The 16,157-nt window shown below is 39.5% G+C and overlaps 2 protein-coding genes across 2 annotated transcripts; one reads left to right on the top strand and one right to left on the bottom strand.

Annotated features, from left to right (window-relative positions):
• Nucleotides 1–164: 164 nt before the first annotated feature.
• LOC110052009 (cytochrome P450 3A2-like) lies at nt 165–4,713 on the top strand. Its single transcript, XM_020758127.2, has 3 exons — nt 165–998; nt 2,571–3,283; nt 4,034–4,713. The coding sequence occupies exons 1-3, from the start codon at nt 380–382 to the stop codon at nt 4,304–4,306; spliced, it is 1,605 nt and encodes a 534-aa protein (XP_020613786.2). The 5' UTR covers nt 165–379; the 3' UTR covers nt 4,307–4,713.
• Nucleotides 4,714–5,063: 350 nt separating this feature from the next.
• LOC110052095 (plexin domain-containing protein 2-like) lies at nt 5,064–15,553 on the bottom strand. The gene is made up of 13 exons (XM_089284279.1): nt 15,449–15,553; nt 15,029–15,146; nt 14,085–14,212; nt 12,401–12,596; nt 11,976–12,098; nt 11,003–11,056; nt 10,677–10,741; nt 10,379–10,481; nt 9,960–10,055; nt 9,091–9,178; nt 8,389–8,461; nt 7,331–7,501; nt 5,064–6,412 (listed from the first exon to the last, which is right to left on the bottom strand). Exons 1-13 carry the CDS (start codon nt 15,479–15,481, stop codon nt 6,320–6,322), a joined length of 1,341 nt encoding a protein of 446 aa, XP_089140405.1. The 5' UTR covers nt 15,482–15,553; the 3' UTR covers nt 5,064–6,319.
• Between the last annotated feature and the right edge of the window lie 604 nt (nt 15,554–16,157).

The raw sequence follows: 16,157 nt of genomic DNA on the forward strand, positions 1-16,157 counted from the left end.
TATTGTGTTCATTGCTATCCTTCAAATAATCTTTGCAACACACGGGATCTGAAAATTGGGGAACATCACTCGGAAATGCGCCAGTTTAAGCTGGAGAAATTCAGTCACATGACGCGTTTAGACCAATCGCGTTACTAGCGAAAATATTTGATGGATTAAAAGTCTTGATATGCACCGAAAAGTGCAGAAAGTAATATTTCAGAAATTCGAAATTGACTCTGATTAAACATTCCGGTAAGATACTAAAATAAATATATCTGACTTTTAATTCGCAACTAGTAACCAAAATGTCAAATTTTTCTTGATATAGCTGTATAGCTTTATTATTCCTGTCATCCTACATGGCCACTAAGTCTTTGTCATTTGAATCTCGAGTGGAATGTTGTTTTTATTTTTCGAAAACCAAAGCAAACAAATGGTAATTTCCACCGCAACTAAGGTCACGCCACTACAAATTTCATTGTCATATATCTACAACATGTTTGATGCAGTTACAAGCTTTCTAACCTCTTATGGCGGGTGGATAAGCCTGTTATTTTTTATAACTGCGCTTATTTACTGGTTTGGTGTTTCGGAGTTCGCTTTGATAAGCCAAGTTCGCCTTCCAGGCCCGAAACCTTGGCCGTACTTTGGGAATCTGATTGAGGTCGCCCGATATGGCGGCTTGCACAAAGCGTTCATAATCTATGGCAAGAAATACGGCAAAGTTTACAAAATGTACTTGGGAAGAAGTCCGATGATCACTGTGGCGGACCCAGAAATGCTGAAGCACATTCTAGTCAAAGACTTCCACAAGTTTCAAAACAGGCCTGACGTGATGAGAGGAAACGCTCCAATGGACAAAGGTCTGTTTGACGCTAGAGATGAAGCTTGGAGAAGAGTCCGCTCCGTTCTTACGCCAACATTCAGCGCTTTAAAAGTCAAAGAACTTGTTCCGCTTATCGACGATGCGGTTGGCATCTTGCTGGGTAAGCTCGAAACGTTTGCAGCAAAGAATGGTAAGTTCCATGGGTGAATTTGTAAAGCAACATCAATTGAGTCTAGTCAATTCGAGGTCGGACGTACCGTGGAATACCGTTTGTGCCATTTTACGAGAACATCTTACTTTCGAGTCGAGGCTGCAAGAGTGAGTTTTCTTATTTTTTCTACAAATTTGAACGGCTAGAACTTCACGTGTTTTATTTCGACATTTTTTAAGGTTGTTTTCTACGTGTTTACGGTCAATTAAACAAAGAAATGTCTAATACGATAAAAATTGTGCCCTTAAGCACTTCGTCGTATATCGACGTATTTTACCGAGTCATTTCATACTAACTATGGTCATTTCAAATACTTTATTGTGGAGTACTGTTTTTAGAGCTCGAAGGAAAACGACTGTAGAAAATTATCTGGGTATTTCGAGTACGCTTTTAGCATGTTCTTGAAATCTTTGTCAATCTTAGCCTCAAAGTACAGTTCTTACAACAAAGGTTCTGACATTAGAAGAGTGTAGCCGGTTGGAATAATGGTTCATTAGAGCCCGGAGGGGTATTCGCAGTATACATGATGGGCGGGGGGGGGGGGGGGAGGGGTCCGGTGGAGCTTCATATTGCGAACCAAGAAAAACATGAGCCTGAAATTTTACACCAGCAAAAACACCTGGCATCAAAATTTCCTACCCAAAATAATACAGGACTTCCACTGATCGCAACAATCATTTCGTTCGGAGATGTGTAACTTCCCCCCAAAAATACACGTATACGCACCTAAAAAAAGAAATACGTGACAGATCTCTTGACTCGACCCAAAAAAATACCGTTGGTTTAAAAAAAAAATTAGTCGGACCTCCCGTCATGTATACTGTAGGTTCCCCCCTCCCCCCGCCCCTCCCTGGGCATTAGAGAGGCCTTAAGGATGATCTTTACGGCAAGTAACAAACTGCAAATATCACCTTGGATTTGTTTTCCCCTTTAATCTTTAATCACGCAAAAAAATTAAAATAAACCATCCGGCAACTATAGATAGCTATTCAGCACAAACACCTATAATCCACTCTTCTGTACAACAGCTGAAAACAGAGGGCAAAAATTTCACTTTTGCCGTTTCCAGTTTGCCGTACAATTAATGCTAACCGTGGTCACCTATGAGAACTCGGTGGGCCATGCTCGAGCGCGCTCGTTTACTCAACTTTCGACTGCCCCCTATTTTGTATTTTGTAACTGTACGTATTAATGCCACTGAAAAGCTTCAGCAGGGAAGAGTCAATACAGCTATTCTATTCTATTATTTCTGTCATCAAATCGTCTCGTGTTGCCTTCACATCTGGTTCGCGCAAAATTCATGTTTTACCGATTTTCATTTTTTTTTGTTTATGGTTTCCCTGGAAATATCGATTGCCTTAAGAAATACATTATACCCAACGTAAAACTTAAACCCATTTTCAATTAATGGTGTAATTTTCATGTCGACCCGACCGAGTTAAAAGGTGATTGAAAATGCTTGGTATGGTCCAGAAATAATGTATTGAGACACCTCAACCTAGCAGCGAATTTCTTATTTATTTAAGTCATTGTTATTTCCTTGTCTTGCAGAGAGCAGTGTTGATGTTAGCCGACTATTTGCTCTGTTTTCCTTCGATGTGATTATGCGCTCAGCATTTGGTGTTGAGGCAGAAATCCAAACAAATCCTGACCCAGATCTGTTGCAAAAGGCTTTGACTCTCTTCGACGTGCCACTTTACAACCGGGCTCTGTCCTTGTTTCCTTTTTGGCAGAAGGTCAAAAAACTCTTCGACATAAATCCCATTCAGCATGTTCGTTTCTTTGAGAAACTTAGCCGAAACGTGCTGGAAATCAGGAAAAAGTCTCCCTCGGGAAGAAGAGACCTGTTTCAGCTTATGCTCGAGGCGAAAGAAGATAACGTAAACAGAACCCAGAAATTGACAGATGAAGAAATCATCGCACAAACCATAGTCATTCTGGCGGCTGGCTTCGAAACAACTGGATCTACGTTGGCTTTTATTGCCTACTACCTCACTCTTTATCCAGAGATACAAGCAAGACTACGGCAAGAAATTGAGGAAGCCACCAGATCACATGACCATGCCTCGACGTTGGACTTAGTCAATGGTCTCGAATACCTTGACCGAGTAATTTCCGAAGTCTTACGAATCATACCGATTGGATTCGTGAACGTTCGTCAGTGTAACGAGTCTTGTGTTATCAAAGGAGTGCATTTCCCGGCGGGTGTTGTTGTAAATATTCCTTCGTACGCTGTTCACCACGATCCAGCGTTCTGGCCTGAGGTAATTAACACTTATTTTTACTGAACAATAGGAAGCGTGTGCTTAGTTCGCTGGCCTCTGGATCGAGCCCTGGCCGGGGACACTCAGTGGGTTGAATTCTTGGGCAAGACACTTAACTTTCGCATTGCCTCTCTGCACCCAGGCGAAGAAATGAGTACCGGCGAATTTAATGCCGGGGTAACCCCGCAATGGACTAGCATCCCATGAATGGGGAGCAGAAATACTCATAGTCGTTTCATGATACATAGAAACCGCAGATAAGCGCCGGACGTGATGGGCCATTTGGTTCGTATGCAGACTTAACTTTAACTGAATAGTCAGGACAAACGCGCTGTTGTTTTGCTTTAAAAACCAATCAACAAGAAGCCAAACCCGCCAACTTGATATCCATAGCCTTTTCAAGTCGATCCATGGCAGGTTTCCCTCCAGAACTTTATTTGGTTTCCCTAAAGTCTTTGTATTTATACTCCCAGATGGAACCGCGAGAATCAAACTCCGTGCTTGTCCATGTGACTGTGAAATAAATGATTCGTTTGAGTCAACTTGGACTCCTCTAACGGGCGTGACACCATGTAACTTTTTTTTACTATAATACTTCCACACATCGAAAAAACGACCCCAAGAACCCCAGCGTGCGCGACAATTTCTGAACTGGCCACTTGACAGTGTCATGAGAGTGCGTTTTTTTAAAGGAGCTATTGATGGCTTTCTAGTTTTTTTAACCCCCTGTTTTTGCTCTCTCCGACACAGCCAGAGAAGTTTGACCCAGACCGCTTTCTTCCGAGTGAAATCAAGAAGCGGCCATCTTTCTCTTATATGCCTTTTAGCCACGGGCCTCGCCAGTGTATTGGCATGCGGTTGGCACTTCTGGAGATCAAGATGGCGCTGGTCAAAATCTTACAAAAAGTCAAGTTTGAGAGAGGAGTGGGAACTACTGATACATTAGAGCTGAATGCTGCTCTTCTCTTACGAGCACGTGATCCAATCAGAGTGAAAGTTGTGCCCATATTAGAAAGTTTGTAAAGAAGCTGGAGTAAGAGTTAAGTAGCTATGACTGCAGGGGGCTGGGGCCTATGTTCCTTGAAATAACATCCAAAAGCCGCACAATTAAGTTGCCTGTTCCGCAGAATATTCACACACAGCTCGAGCCGGATAGTTCCTCAAAATATGACAACAAAATACGATAACTCTTTGCTTGCCCAAACCCTTGAAGGACCCTGTAAAGAAACTCGTATAGTGTATCTCACCTCTGTTAGGCTTAGTTAACTCCTGGGACCCGTTTCTCGAAAGCCCCGGAAACGTTTCGGACCAGTAAAGCCATTTGTAGTTCATGTGTATCTAAAAACGAAGAAGTGTATACGCCTGAAACTTCTCGTATGAAGGGAACCTCTGCTCAAATTAAGAATATGTGAATAAAACAGCTCTGTAAGGTTCGAAAGCTATGGCTTTCCGGATGCGAAAACTTTTCGGGACCTTCGAGAAACGGGCCCCTGGGCCGGAGTGTTCGAAAGCAGGTTAACGCTAACCCAGGATTCAAAGTTAACCGAAGAATTAATTTTTCTTTTATAAAAATGCTTCTCAGTGCTTATGTTTTGTGTAGTTTGATATTTTTCAAGTTCAAAACTGTAGGACAAACAAAATAAACAGAGAACCTCACCGATAAGTTGCAAATTTGAAATCAAAATTCGCGCTGACCCTGGGTTGACTGAACCAGGCTTTAAACAACCCGGCCCTGGTGGCGTAGAAAGTCAGCTGTAAGACAAACCCAGTGGACAAGGGATCAACGGACAAGGCCTTTCGCTTTATTGTATACTACGTCTAGCTGATGTAATGTAAAGGATCTAAAGGATTGCATATTTAACAGAAACTTTCTAAGAAGCTTCACCACCGTCGTGAACAAGTTGTAAGGAGTATTATAGCAAAGCTCGATGGCAGAAGTAAAAGATGCAACATTACAATGTGTATTTTGTTAAACATCCTCACAAATTTATCAGTTAGTAAGATCCTTTGTAAAATAGGTCTAGCTTGAGTGGTTTTAGATGTATATTTTACTTTTATTTCAGAAGTAAGTGATAAGGATTCTATATACCACAAGCGTCATACATTTAATACAGTAAAACCCGCATAAAGGAACACATGTTTTGGGGGTTCAGGCTGAATTTGTTCTTATACATCGGGTGTTTTCTGCAAAATCAGCCTGAAAATGTTCTTAAGGTGTTCTTAGACTTCTTAAAATTGTTTCTAAAAATTAAATACTGTATAGACTACCAACAGATGAAATCAATGTGCAAGCACAACATTTTAATTAATTAATGGATAGCACATATATTGATCTACTTAGTGCTGTACTAAGTACTCTTCCATAGTAGGTTATTCTAATCTAACTGGCAGCCAATTTTTTTTTTTTATATAAGGACAATTTTCATATTTCAGGCTGAATGTGTTCTTATGTATATGGTACTTTTTTGACCAAATTTCAGCCGAGTGTTGTTAATCCACTTGTTCTTTTATGCGGGTTTTTACCAACAACAATAGCTGCTGTAACCTTTGCAATTCTTAGAGACTACCTATTATATACCCATTGTTTTATTGTACAATTTATACACGCTACATATTTTAATCGTATATGCATTTTTATTATTATTCCGTACTTGTAAATAATCTTAATTTTTTTTGTTGTGTCCCCAATTAGTTGTGAAAACTAAATACAATGACACATTAATAAAGCTTTCACTTACCGGTATTTACAACACTCCGCTGACCTTTTGTTTCCCTTTTAGTATACAAGTACACAATGTTATTGCGAGCCCAACAACACGCAGAGTTAAGCAGAACATTCTGTTTTGTTTTGTTTTTTTACAGATCTTTTACCTTAGGTCATTATCCATTTAGATAACTATGATTTTTTTTTTTTTTTTTTTTTTTTTGCCACTTTGGAGTTGAAGGTAGATCGCAAAAGGGCGATTATAATACGCTTCGTTACTAGACACAATATATCTGTTACATGAAGTTTGGAACCATCTGTGGTCTGTCAGATTAAAAAAGAACTTTGTTAAACACATAAGAGTTTGTTGGACCAGTTTCTTGGTAATTTGCTCTACACTTCCTGCAGCATCTTCCAGGGCAGTGCTGTGTAAGTAAGAGAAGAAAAAAAACAAAGGGTGTACAACTGAAACTTCTTGTTAAAGCTTCTCCGGTAGCATGCGATCTTACTCGCGCACCAAGGTCATTTTTATTCAACTTACATTGTTTGATCTTACGAAGACCTGCATGCAGTATGCAGCATAAGACAACATCACGATGAAGCGTCAAGTTTGCTAGAGACAGGAAGAGTAGGGAGTCCACTTTAAAGAGCCATCTCACACTGATTAACTCTTCCTCAAGTTTAAACAAAGGAAATCTTACACTGACGGTGTTTGGATATCTGATCTTAGCACAGACTTTTTCTCCATTTTCTCCTTAGTTTTAGTTTCGAATGAGAAAATACATCTAACACTCAAAACAGTGTTTGACCAAATTTTCAAAGACCTCCAAGTTCGGCGAAAATACTCCACTGCGCGTCGTAGTTTCATCTCTTCTCGGTATTTGGAAATGTGGTCAAACACGGTCTTTCTTTCATGCTTGATATATTACTTCAACACGGTCTCTCGTGTTTGATAAATTACGTCTGTTATGTTGAAGAGTCTGTAATCCTGGCCAAAACGATTGGGACACTTTCTCATTTTTCCACAAACTGAACATTTCAATCTATCCCCCCCTGGACAATGTTGGTTGTCAGGAGTCACGGATGTGTTATGACTTCAACATTGTTCAGGGGGAGCAGGGAAAAGATCTTTGTAACACTATTAATATGACTTCAAATTGTTGGTTTCTCACAGCTGCCACGCAAAAAAGTGAGAACAAGGGGAAGTGTCCCAAACCCTTTTGGCCAGGATTGTAGTTTAGAGTAGTGTCTGTTTAGAGACGTGTTTGGTCCAACAAGGGTTCCATAGAGTGCACATACTTCTTAAATAAGAAGGCAAACGATCTACAGTCCCATGTACATACCTGAAGACAAAGTCCCGATCTGGAGGTAGGATGCGCGAAAGCATAGACAAGCCACGCCAACGCACCAAACACGACTACAGCACACACACAGATTACCGCTATTAACCATGGGGCGAGGCCTGAGGTACGTTCATCCTCTGTCTGTTTGTCTTGGATGACACATTTTTCTGACTAAAAAAGACACAGATAAGAAAACAAATGCTAAGAAATAAGCCCCTTTCACTTGACTTCTGCGAGTTCCTGTTCAAAATGTTTCAAATGAAAATCACTTTGCTTCAAAGTAAAGTCATTCCCACTTTGAAGGGATTCGCATACTACACTGTAGTCTCGTAGTTAGCAGTTTAAGACCCCACAAAAGTTATTTTTCCTTCTTACCGGCTAGTATAGTAGAGTCTCAGTGGTTTTTTGGGAACTTGAAAAAAGTCTTAAAATTTAACCTGATTTCATTCAAGCCTTGACGGAGAGTCGGGCGCATTTAACGAGATAAAAATGGTACCTTCTTCTTGCAGATCAGTTTACAAATTCTGAATTCAGCATTTATATATACAACGGTACAACTTTAACACTCAATACAAACAAATTTAACAAGTTGCCGCTCATTGCAAGATTGAGATTCATATCGTGCATCCAAGGAATGTAGCAGACAGGCTTTGATCAGCAGTTTGGGCGCCAGAAAGCCGAGAAAGGTTCACAACTACATTGGATTTGTCACAATGATGACACCAAACTTATCCCGGAATCTGCAGCATGAAGCGACTAGGAGTATCTCGACTCCCCCCTGGATGGGATGCTAGTCCATCGCAGGGTTACTTCGCAACATTATATTCACCGGTACTCATTCGTACACCTGGGTGAAGAGGGGCACTGTGAGAGTGAAGTGCCTTGCCTAAAAACAAAACTCAGTGTCCCCCGCCAGGGCTCGAACCCGGACCGCTCGATCAGGAGTCCGGTCCACTAACCAAGAGGCCGCCGCGCCTCCGCGTCATGTCAGAGTGCATAGTAATGTACTAATTCACTCATGGGATAAACTACGTTTGTGTTATACATTGAAGTCTTACTTGGACGATTCCTGACGTGTTGCAACCCGCTTTAAGCCATTCACTGCGATGACGGTCAAATCCATCCGAACACCTGGCAGAAATAAAAAGAACAACAACACGTAAATGTGAGATCTTGGATGTACATGTATGTCAGAATTCTCGTTGGCATATGTGCACCTCACTGCTCTCCAGTGTTGGGAGAAGCACTTTCTCTACTCACCAGTCATTTTATCAACATTGATATGGTCACAGCATTACATTGCGACATACGTCCACCCCCAAAATAGCCAACAAAAACATACAACAAAGAACTTTGCCAGGTGTCCTAACCATTTCCCTTTGCTAACTATGGCTAAAGAGAGCTAGATCATCTACAGTTGTGAGCCCCAAATCTATGCAGATGAGAGACGACAACCTATATGTACAAGTAAGGTAGGGAGCTTAGCCCTAGCTCAGTGTATATGTCCACTCGTGCCCTTCTCCATTTTTCCAATGTTGAATGCAGCCACTACTGTGTTCAAATCGTTTTTATCGATATTGATGGCAGGCAGGAAGAACGTGCCCCAGCGATATCCACACGAAACTAGCCATTGAGGTATTGAAACTTCTGTTTGCTTGGTCACACAATATTTTTGCAGAATGATTGCGTGACAACCTTCAAGGAAGAGGCCTGCATAAGATGGTAGAGTGGAAAATAATTAATACAGTAAAGTTTGAAACCTGTTAAGTTTGTTACACCAGGTGCAATGAAACTCTGTGCTGCTTCGTATTTCCATGCAGTCTTTACATGTACTGGCCATGATGCAATCTGTTGGAAATGAAAAGATCTCAAACTCTCATTTGACATAATTGAGCATGACAGTAAAAATTATTACATCCAAAACATTTCCGGCCCCTTATCAGTGAAACGTGAAGTGAACACAGAGGTACTGATTTGGATGAATGATTTTAGAATTCTTGTATTGAACAACCGTCTAAGAAAAAATTGACAAAAATTAACAAAATCAGAAGCTTCAAATTGCTGTTAGCCAACCAACTTTAAACAGAACACTGCTTTGATAAACAAAACCTTTCTGTTTGTTTATGCCACAAACTGTAAAAGTAATCATAAGAAAACACTAACATGGATACTACCAAATGAGCATCAGTCAATTTCAATAAATTTTCTCTAAAACACCCAGTGGACCTCAAGAACATCCGATTCATATCATCCAATCAAAAATAAGCATGAGCTCATTGACAGGAATGACGTCAGCATGTGTTCATCAAGACACACGATGTTGCTTAGCAACATCCCAATGTTGTAGTGTGGATGACGAGCGCAGTGCATGTTGGTATTTGTTTTCGGTTTGAGCGTGTTTACTTGTGACTGCTATAGTGTGATGATGTCTGACAAACATCGAAATAACCACTGTTTGATGAGAATATCTCTGCTTCTACCAAACTTTCCATTGGGAAACTTTCTTTGCCATGTTATTGTCCCAAGGAATTAATGTTTTCCTTGGAACTGAGATTCTATGATGTACATTATTTTGCACTTGTGCTATATTTCCTGCCTGTGACATTTGTTGTTTTGAAGACAAACTCACTTTTCTTGGGACGAAGTATGATAACAGTGTCATTGACCACCCTGCTCTGATTGATGTTCACTGCATCATAAGTATAAAATGTGCGAAATATTTGCCCTGAAATTGACAAAGAAAATGCACTTTTGTTATGTTTTCACACCTACAGCTACTTCAGAGTGGTTCTTAACACCCTAACTAGAGCTAACTACAGGCCAATACACATCCAAGGTGATGTGTCACAGGTAATTAATCTTGACCTCATGCTTGGTCAACAATGCATATGCATTACGCTCTAGCGCATCCTCTGTTTTTAACCTTAACTACATAAATTTACATCTTACTTATCACTGAATTAATTAAGACTGATTCATATTTCAACAGTTAGTACACTGCCTGCATGTTGATTGGCAAGTTGACATCATTTGTGAAGCTTGACTTACAAATGCCATAATAATGCCTCAGTTTGTCCACATAGTACGCATCTGAAATGCCAACGTTAACAGCGTGCTCAGCACGTGATATGTTTGTCACTGGAATTGCAATCTGTTGAAATGAAATGGACACTTGTTATGCAACACTTTGAGTGGTAGGCCATGGAACATTCCACAAGTCACTGGTATTTTCTCAGTTTTCACACAAGTACTACCTTTCAGGTCTGGCTGAACTGTGTATAAAACTGTAAACTTTAACTATAGTTAATTACTCCATGTGACAGTATTTCTTTAAATTATCCTTTACCTTGTGGTAAGAAAAAACAATTTCTCCAGTCTTGTTCAGCATGCACTGAAAAGTGAATCTGCCAGCTGAAAACAGAGTGAAGAAATTGATAAGTCTGAATTTGAACAAACTACTTCCTGAGTAATTTTACTGTACCTAAATTCACATTTAACAATGCCAAACAGAAACTTTGTCCTCATCATACTCCTGCAATATCAAGTAACTAACCTTACAAGATGAAAGTTTTGAAAGTGAAGGGAGGGGAGGGGATGGGGTGGGGTAGGAGGAGTCTGTTGTGTAATAACTATTTATTAATGAGACACGAGACCTAAGTCAATGTTCATTACCTTGAGGATTGTCATGTAGTAAGACATCTGACCATTGAACAATGAAATTGTTTCCTAATGCAAAAGAGGAGAAAAGAACAGGTTTTATTTACATGTGCATGTAAGCGCATCATATTAAGTTTTATAATTAATTAGCATTTTTTTCTTAAAGTATTATTGCACAAATTAAAGGGTCAGTGCATATTTACTTAATTACTGGTCCCTTAGGAAACAAAGGAAACACTGAGATTTTTGGACCAGTAATTAACCAGTTTGTTCTATAGCTGGAGTTTAGTGTAAAGTAATATGGCAACAAGAATTACTGCCACGTTAGAGTGAATAAAGTGGTTCATTTCTTTTATTAATTACTTAATGTAAAGTGTCTGGTTAGTGGGAGAGTGCATAAAAATTGCCTTCAAAAATGTTGCCCACTGAGTGACAATGGGATACAAATCCAAGGATCTTTTCAATGACTTTCAACTAGAAATGTGAGTCCAGTAATTGAAGGACACATTCAACAAAAAAGCTATTGATACATGTATCTACAGTACCATTTGAGAGAGATTTGAAGTTTGCAGGACAATACTGAAAACAACAAAATTTAAAGACTTCTAACTCATCAATAAATTTATTGCTCTTAAACATCTTTCCAATGACCTTAAAGAATTGTAATTTGATGCTCAAGGACATTTATGGTGTGCATGAACCATGAGCAAGTCATAAATTCATAATTCAGGCAACACAAAATATTTACATTTAAGCATTCATGTAGCTTAGGGCTTTGCCAGCTAATATTACTGGCCAGGTTGAAAGAGAGCTTATCACTGGTTGATATTTCACTAGAAAACAAGACTTTGAGTAATTTTGAACATGTAATTTAAGGTCAGAAAAGACAACTGAGCATGTTAATGAGCCTGGTTGGCTTTTTCTAAAGCTCCATATCCTAATAATTTGTAAGAAATATTCCTTACTAAGTCACAAACAAAACCCCTACCACTGTCAAGGTGATGAACACTACTGCTGCCGTCAAGGGAAGGATCAAAGTACGCCAAGAGTGGAGCAACATATTGGAAATTAGCAATTTGACGATTCTGTGATGTGCCAAGGTTAATAAAACCTGCCAAAAAGAGTTAGACTGTTTTTCAAAACTAAGGAATAATACAATTACTGTAGTAAGTACCACATAACGATACATGTAATTGTTTCAACAAGGACACTCAAACTAATTGAACACTTGGAATTTCTGGACGTCTTCTCGCCAAATCTTTGGAACAATGTCTCTTTATGGCTTTAAATTATTGCTTAAACTAAAATGATATTAATAACTCTTTTACTCTTTTGAATGTTTTCGATGAAATTATTTATTTCTTTAACTGTATGAAGTTGCATGCTACATGTAACTTGTGCATGCCTTATTACCTCCAGTGGTGAGAGTTACATTCGTCACCATATGACCATAGTAAGGAAAATCAAATGACAGTTTGACATTCTTAATGGCCAGCTTGTTATTTGATAAATGTTCATCATGTACGCTCTCTAATTTCCCTCTAAGATCAGACCACACGTGGAGTAAACTATCATGAAAGATCTCTACTGAATAGTACTTGTGATGATCCTACAAGAAGAATTAACCTAGAATTGTAAATCAAAACACAGCCTACAGATAGCATCTTATTGACTAAAATCCATCTCTAAGAGACTTAGAAATAGACTGAATGTGTTGTTCCAGAAAATATCCACATAGACCCCAAGGAGGGTTATTGGAAATTTCAAGGGGGAGGGGGTCCCACAGACCAAAATTTTTAAAGGAAAGTATGGACCAAAACTGTGGGAAGCGAAATGTCCTCATGGTTAGTACACTCACCTCCTGATTGAACAGTCCGAGCTTGAGCCCTGGCTGGGGACATTGAGTTGTGTTCTTGGGCAAGACACTTTACCCTCATAGTACCTCTCTCCACCCAGGTGTATGAATGAGTACAGGGGAATGTAATGCTGGAAGAAACCCTGTGATGCACTAGCATTCCATCTAAGGGGAGAGATACAGTGCCAGCCTGATTGGCCACTTGGTTCATATGCAGACTTAACCATGAACCAAAACTGGAATTTTCAGAGGGATGGGGAGCGGGTTTAAACCAAAAAAGCCCTCCCTGGGAAGCATACGGATTTTTTATGGAACAACACAATCAGTGTCAGATAATTTGCATTTAACATTATATTGCATGAAAGACTAAGGATTTTGCTTAATGCAAGCTGGTGGCTGACGATCCAGACATACTTTTGATTGCAGACTAACCTTCACCTTCACCTTAACCCTACAAATGAACACTGACCCTAGGTACTAATCTAAAATTAATCTTATCCTCAAAGCTAACTGTTAGGCTTCACAGTTAAATCTACATGGCATTGAGTTAGTTTTTAGGAATGGGTCAGTTTTATGGTACAGTTTATTTCCAGGGCTAGGCTTTAATTAGTTTTTGAACATGGTTTAGTTTGTTGATCTGCAGTCTGCATTATTTTATACAGAGCCAGACTGCAATAAAAAGTATGGGAAATATCTGGAATGGGTTTACAGGATGTGAAGTGAGTAACTGGCTACCTGAGGCTGTGGGGCATGTCATGGACCATGGGCTGGTGGCCTGCTTTCAGAAACTCATTGGTTAAAACAGCTTTCTAGTGGAAACTTAGCATAGTCTTGAACTGTGATTTGTGACCGTGATATAATGGCTGCATGTGTACATCATTCACGTTGATAGTAAGTGCTTGCAGTACTTGAGACTGCTACACTGTAGCTCTCTTTTTCAGTCCAGATTACATGTAATTGGTGATAGCAAATGATAAATAAAATTAATATAGATTTAAATGATTTCTAGCTTTCTTCCTTATCCAACCTTTTCCTTTTCATCCTTCAATCAATCAAGGGAAATTGATCTCTAATCAAACTTTCCAAACTAAAAGGGGGGTCTAGAAATGTATTAAGAATTGTAAGGAGAGTTTGTACTGAAAGTGTGTGCCGACATTGCCTTACATCATAGTGTATATGTAGTGTGCTCAAAGTACAGATATTAGTGTCAAGAATATATATGGAAGAGCTTGTGTGATATACCTGCACTGTTATATTTGAAACTACATTATTCTGCCTCTTATCACGGCTCTTGCCAAGGTTCCTTTTGACTCTGAACAAAGTGCTTTGAGAAAAATCATTTCTATATTGGATTTCACCAGCTGCAAAACCTGTCATAGAAGAAACAAAAGTACTAAAAATACAAGCGTCTTTAACTATAATAGTACAGATCCATTAGAATCTAGCATAGCACAATAGCATATATAGTAAACAGAAGACATCAATCATACAGCAATGAAATTGCCAGTAGTAGTAAGACTAAAAACCTGAGTAAAAAGAGGCTTCTCAGTAAATTAAACACATGCGAGGCTGCGAAAACCTCCTTCTTCTAAGTGCTCAAAGAATTTTAATTAGGTTGCATCAGTTGTGTGGATTGATGTGTCTCTAAATCATAAGAAAAGGCATACTGAGGGAGTGTACAGGATAAGGAATAATCAAGACACTTTTCCAAATCACATAGTGTCTCACAATTTCTTGCCATATTTGGGTATTCAAGGCCTCTGGGATTTACAGCATGCACATAGCTACTGTAGAGTCATAGTGACTAGTGTTTGACAATATTCAGTTCACAACAGAAATAATTGCAGATTATTGTCTTATCGCCAGGATCAGTTGGCGTATATCACAAGATGCTCCACTGTTTTTCTCAAGTGAGGCCTTCATATTTATCTAGTACAAGTTCTCAAAACAAGCCTTGCATGGCAGCCTTAGAACGTTATCTGACTTACATGTATGTAGCTGAGTGTTTCATTAACGTTTTCAGCAGGAGGGCAACTGGTTTTCACAGACGGGCAAAAGTTTTTGAACTGAACTTCTTTATAAGAAAAACTTTCCTCTAGATGGTCAAACCAGGGAGGCAAAATGGTCCTCACAGCCGATCAATTTGCCCGGTGCCCAGCTTTTAATGGAACCTGTAATATACGTACCTTGAAGAGTCAAAATATCGCAGGATGCTACAAGCACAAAAGTCACAAAACAGAGAGAAGTGAATCTTTCGTCTATCCACAGGACAAAGGAGTACATAACTGGACTACATTGGTCAAGCTAGTAGCAAACGTATAAAGATCTCAGAATCATGGCTAATTGCAGCTAATAACCTCGAGCTCGATAAGCGAGCGCAGTTTGCAGAAGTAATGAACCGTGCTAGAATAAGCTAACTACGACAATGTTTACTTCAAACAGGAACCAACTCATCACACATCATGTTCAATGCATGACTTGTCTCCAACGAACCGAGACAAAATTGCTAAACAGGTGTGTTTTGAAGTTCTTTGTTGTCGAATAAATTGATGAATTGATGATGGGGTGGAATAAAGTATTTAAGCTCAATTTTCAATCAGTAATACCTTGAATGACAGAAAAATGTAGCTGTTTAACATTTTTGCTCCAGGTTTGCCAAGTTTCCAGACGAAAGCGCCAGCGTTGCCCCCTTGCCAGTCTAATCCGCCATGTTGGACGCTGCAAACTAGGGGCTTGGTATCTAGTGTGGTTTTTGGTTCGAAACGAGCAAGAGACTGGGTATGAATAATTAAAATTGATAATTATTATTTTGAAAAACTGAGCATAGTTCACCAAATGTCAGTGTTTTTAGTTCAAACAGAAAGATGAAATACACTTTTGGAAAGCTGTGATATGGTTTGGAGGGGAGAATCAGGAAACCGAAATCAGACCCGGGATCCTGGAATTCGGAAACCAGATTATTGATATTGAGAATGACGACAGAAACAATTTACTTCAGCAATGTCCAATAAATAAATAAGGGACAAATTATTTTATTGTTGTTTTTTTTCCCCTTTGCTTTCAGCTTCAACCACATGTTTTGAACATCCCCTAGCTATGCATCTGGCCAGAAGCATATCACCTTGTTCGAGGTGATATGCTTCTGATCTGGCCCAGTTGTTTAAAAGGTGGATCCGCTATCATTGGGCAACTCACTCTTCAGTCAGGGTCAGTGATTTTTGGGGGTAGATAGAGCTCAGTACCCATCCTTTGTTCAACCTGACCGAAGGTGGAGCGCGGTTCTTGTCCAGATTAGATTCTAGGACTTCGGGATTC

The sequence above is a fragment of the Orbicella faveolata genome, unplaced genomic scaffold (assembly GCF_042242905.1).
Source record: "Orbicella faveolata isolate gen_17 unplaced genomic scaffold, um_ofav_v1 contig_13, whole genome shotgun sequence".
Classification (NCBI taxonomy): Eukaryota; Metazoa; Cnidaria; class Anthozoa; order Scleractinia; family Merulinidae; genus Orbicella; species Orbicella faveolata.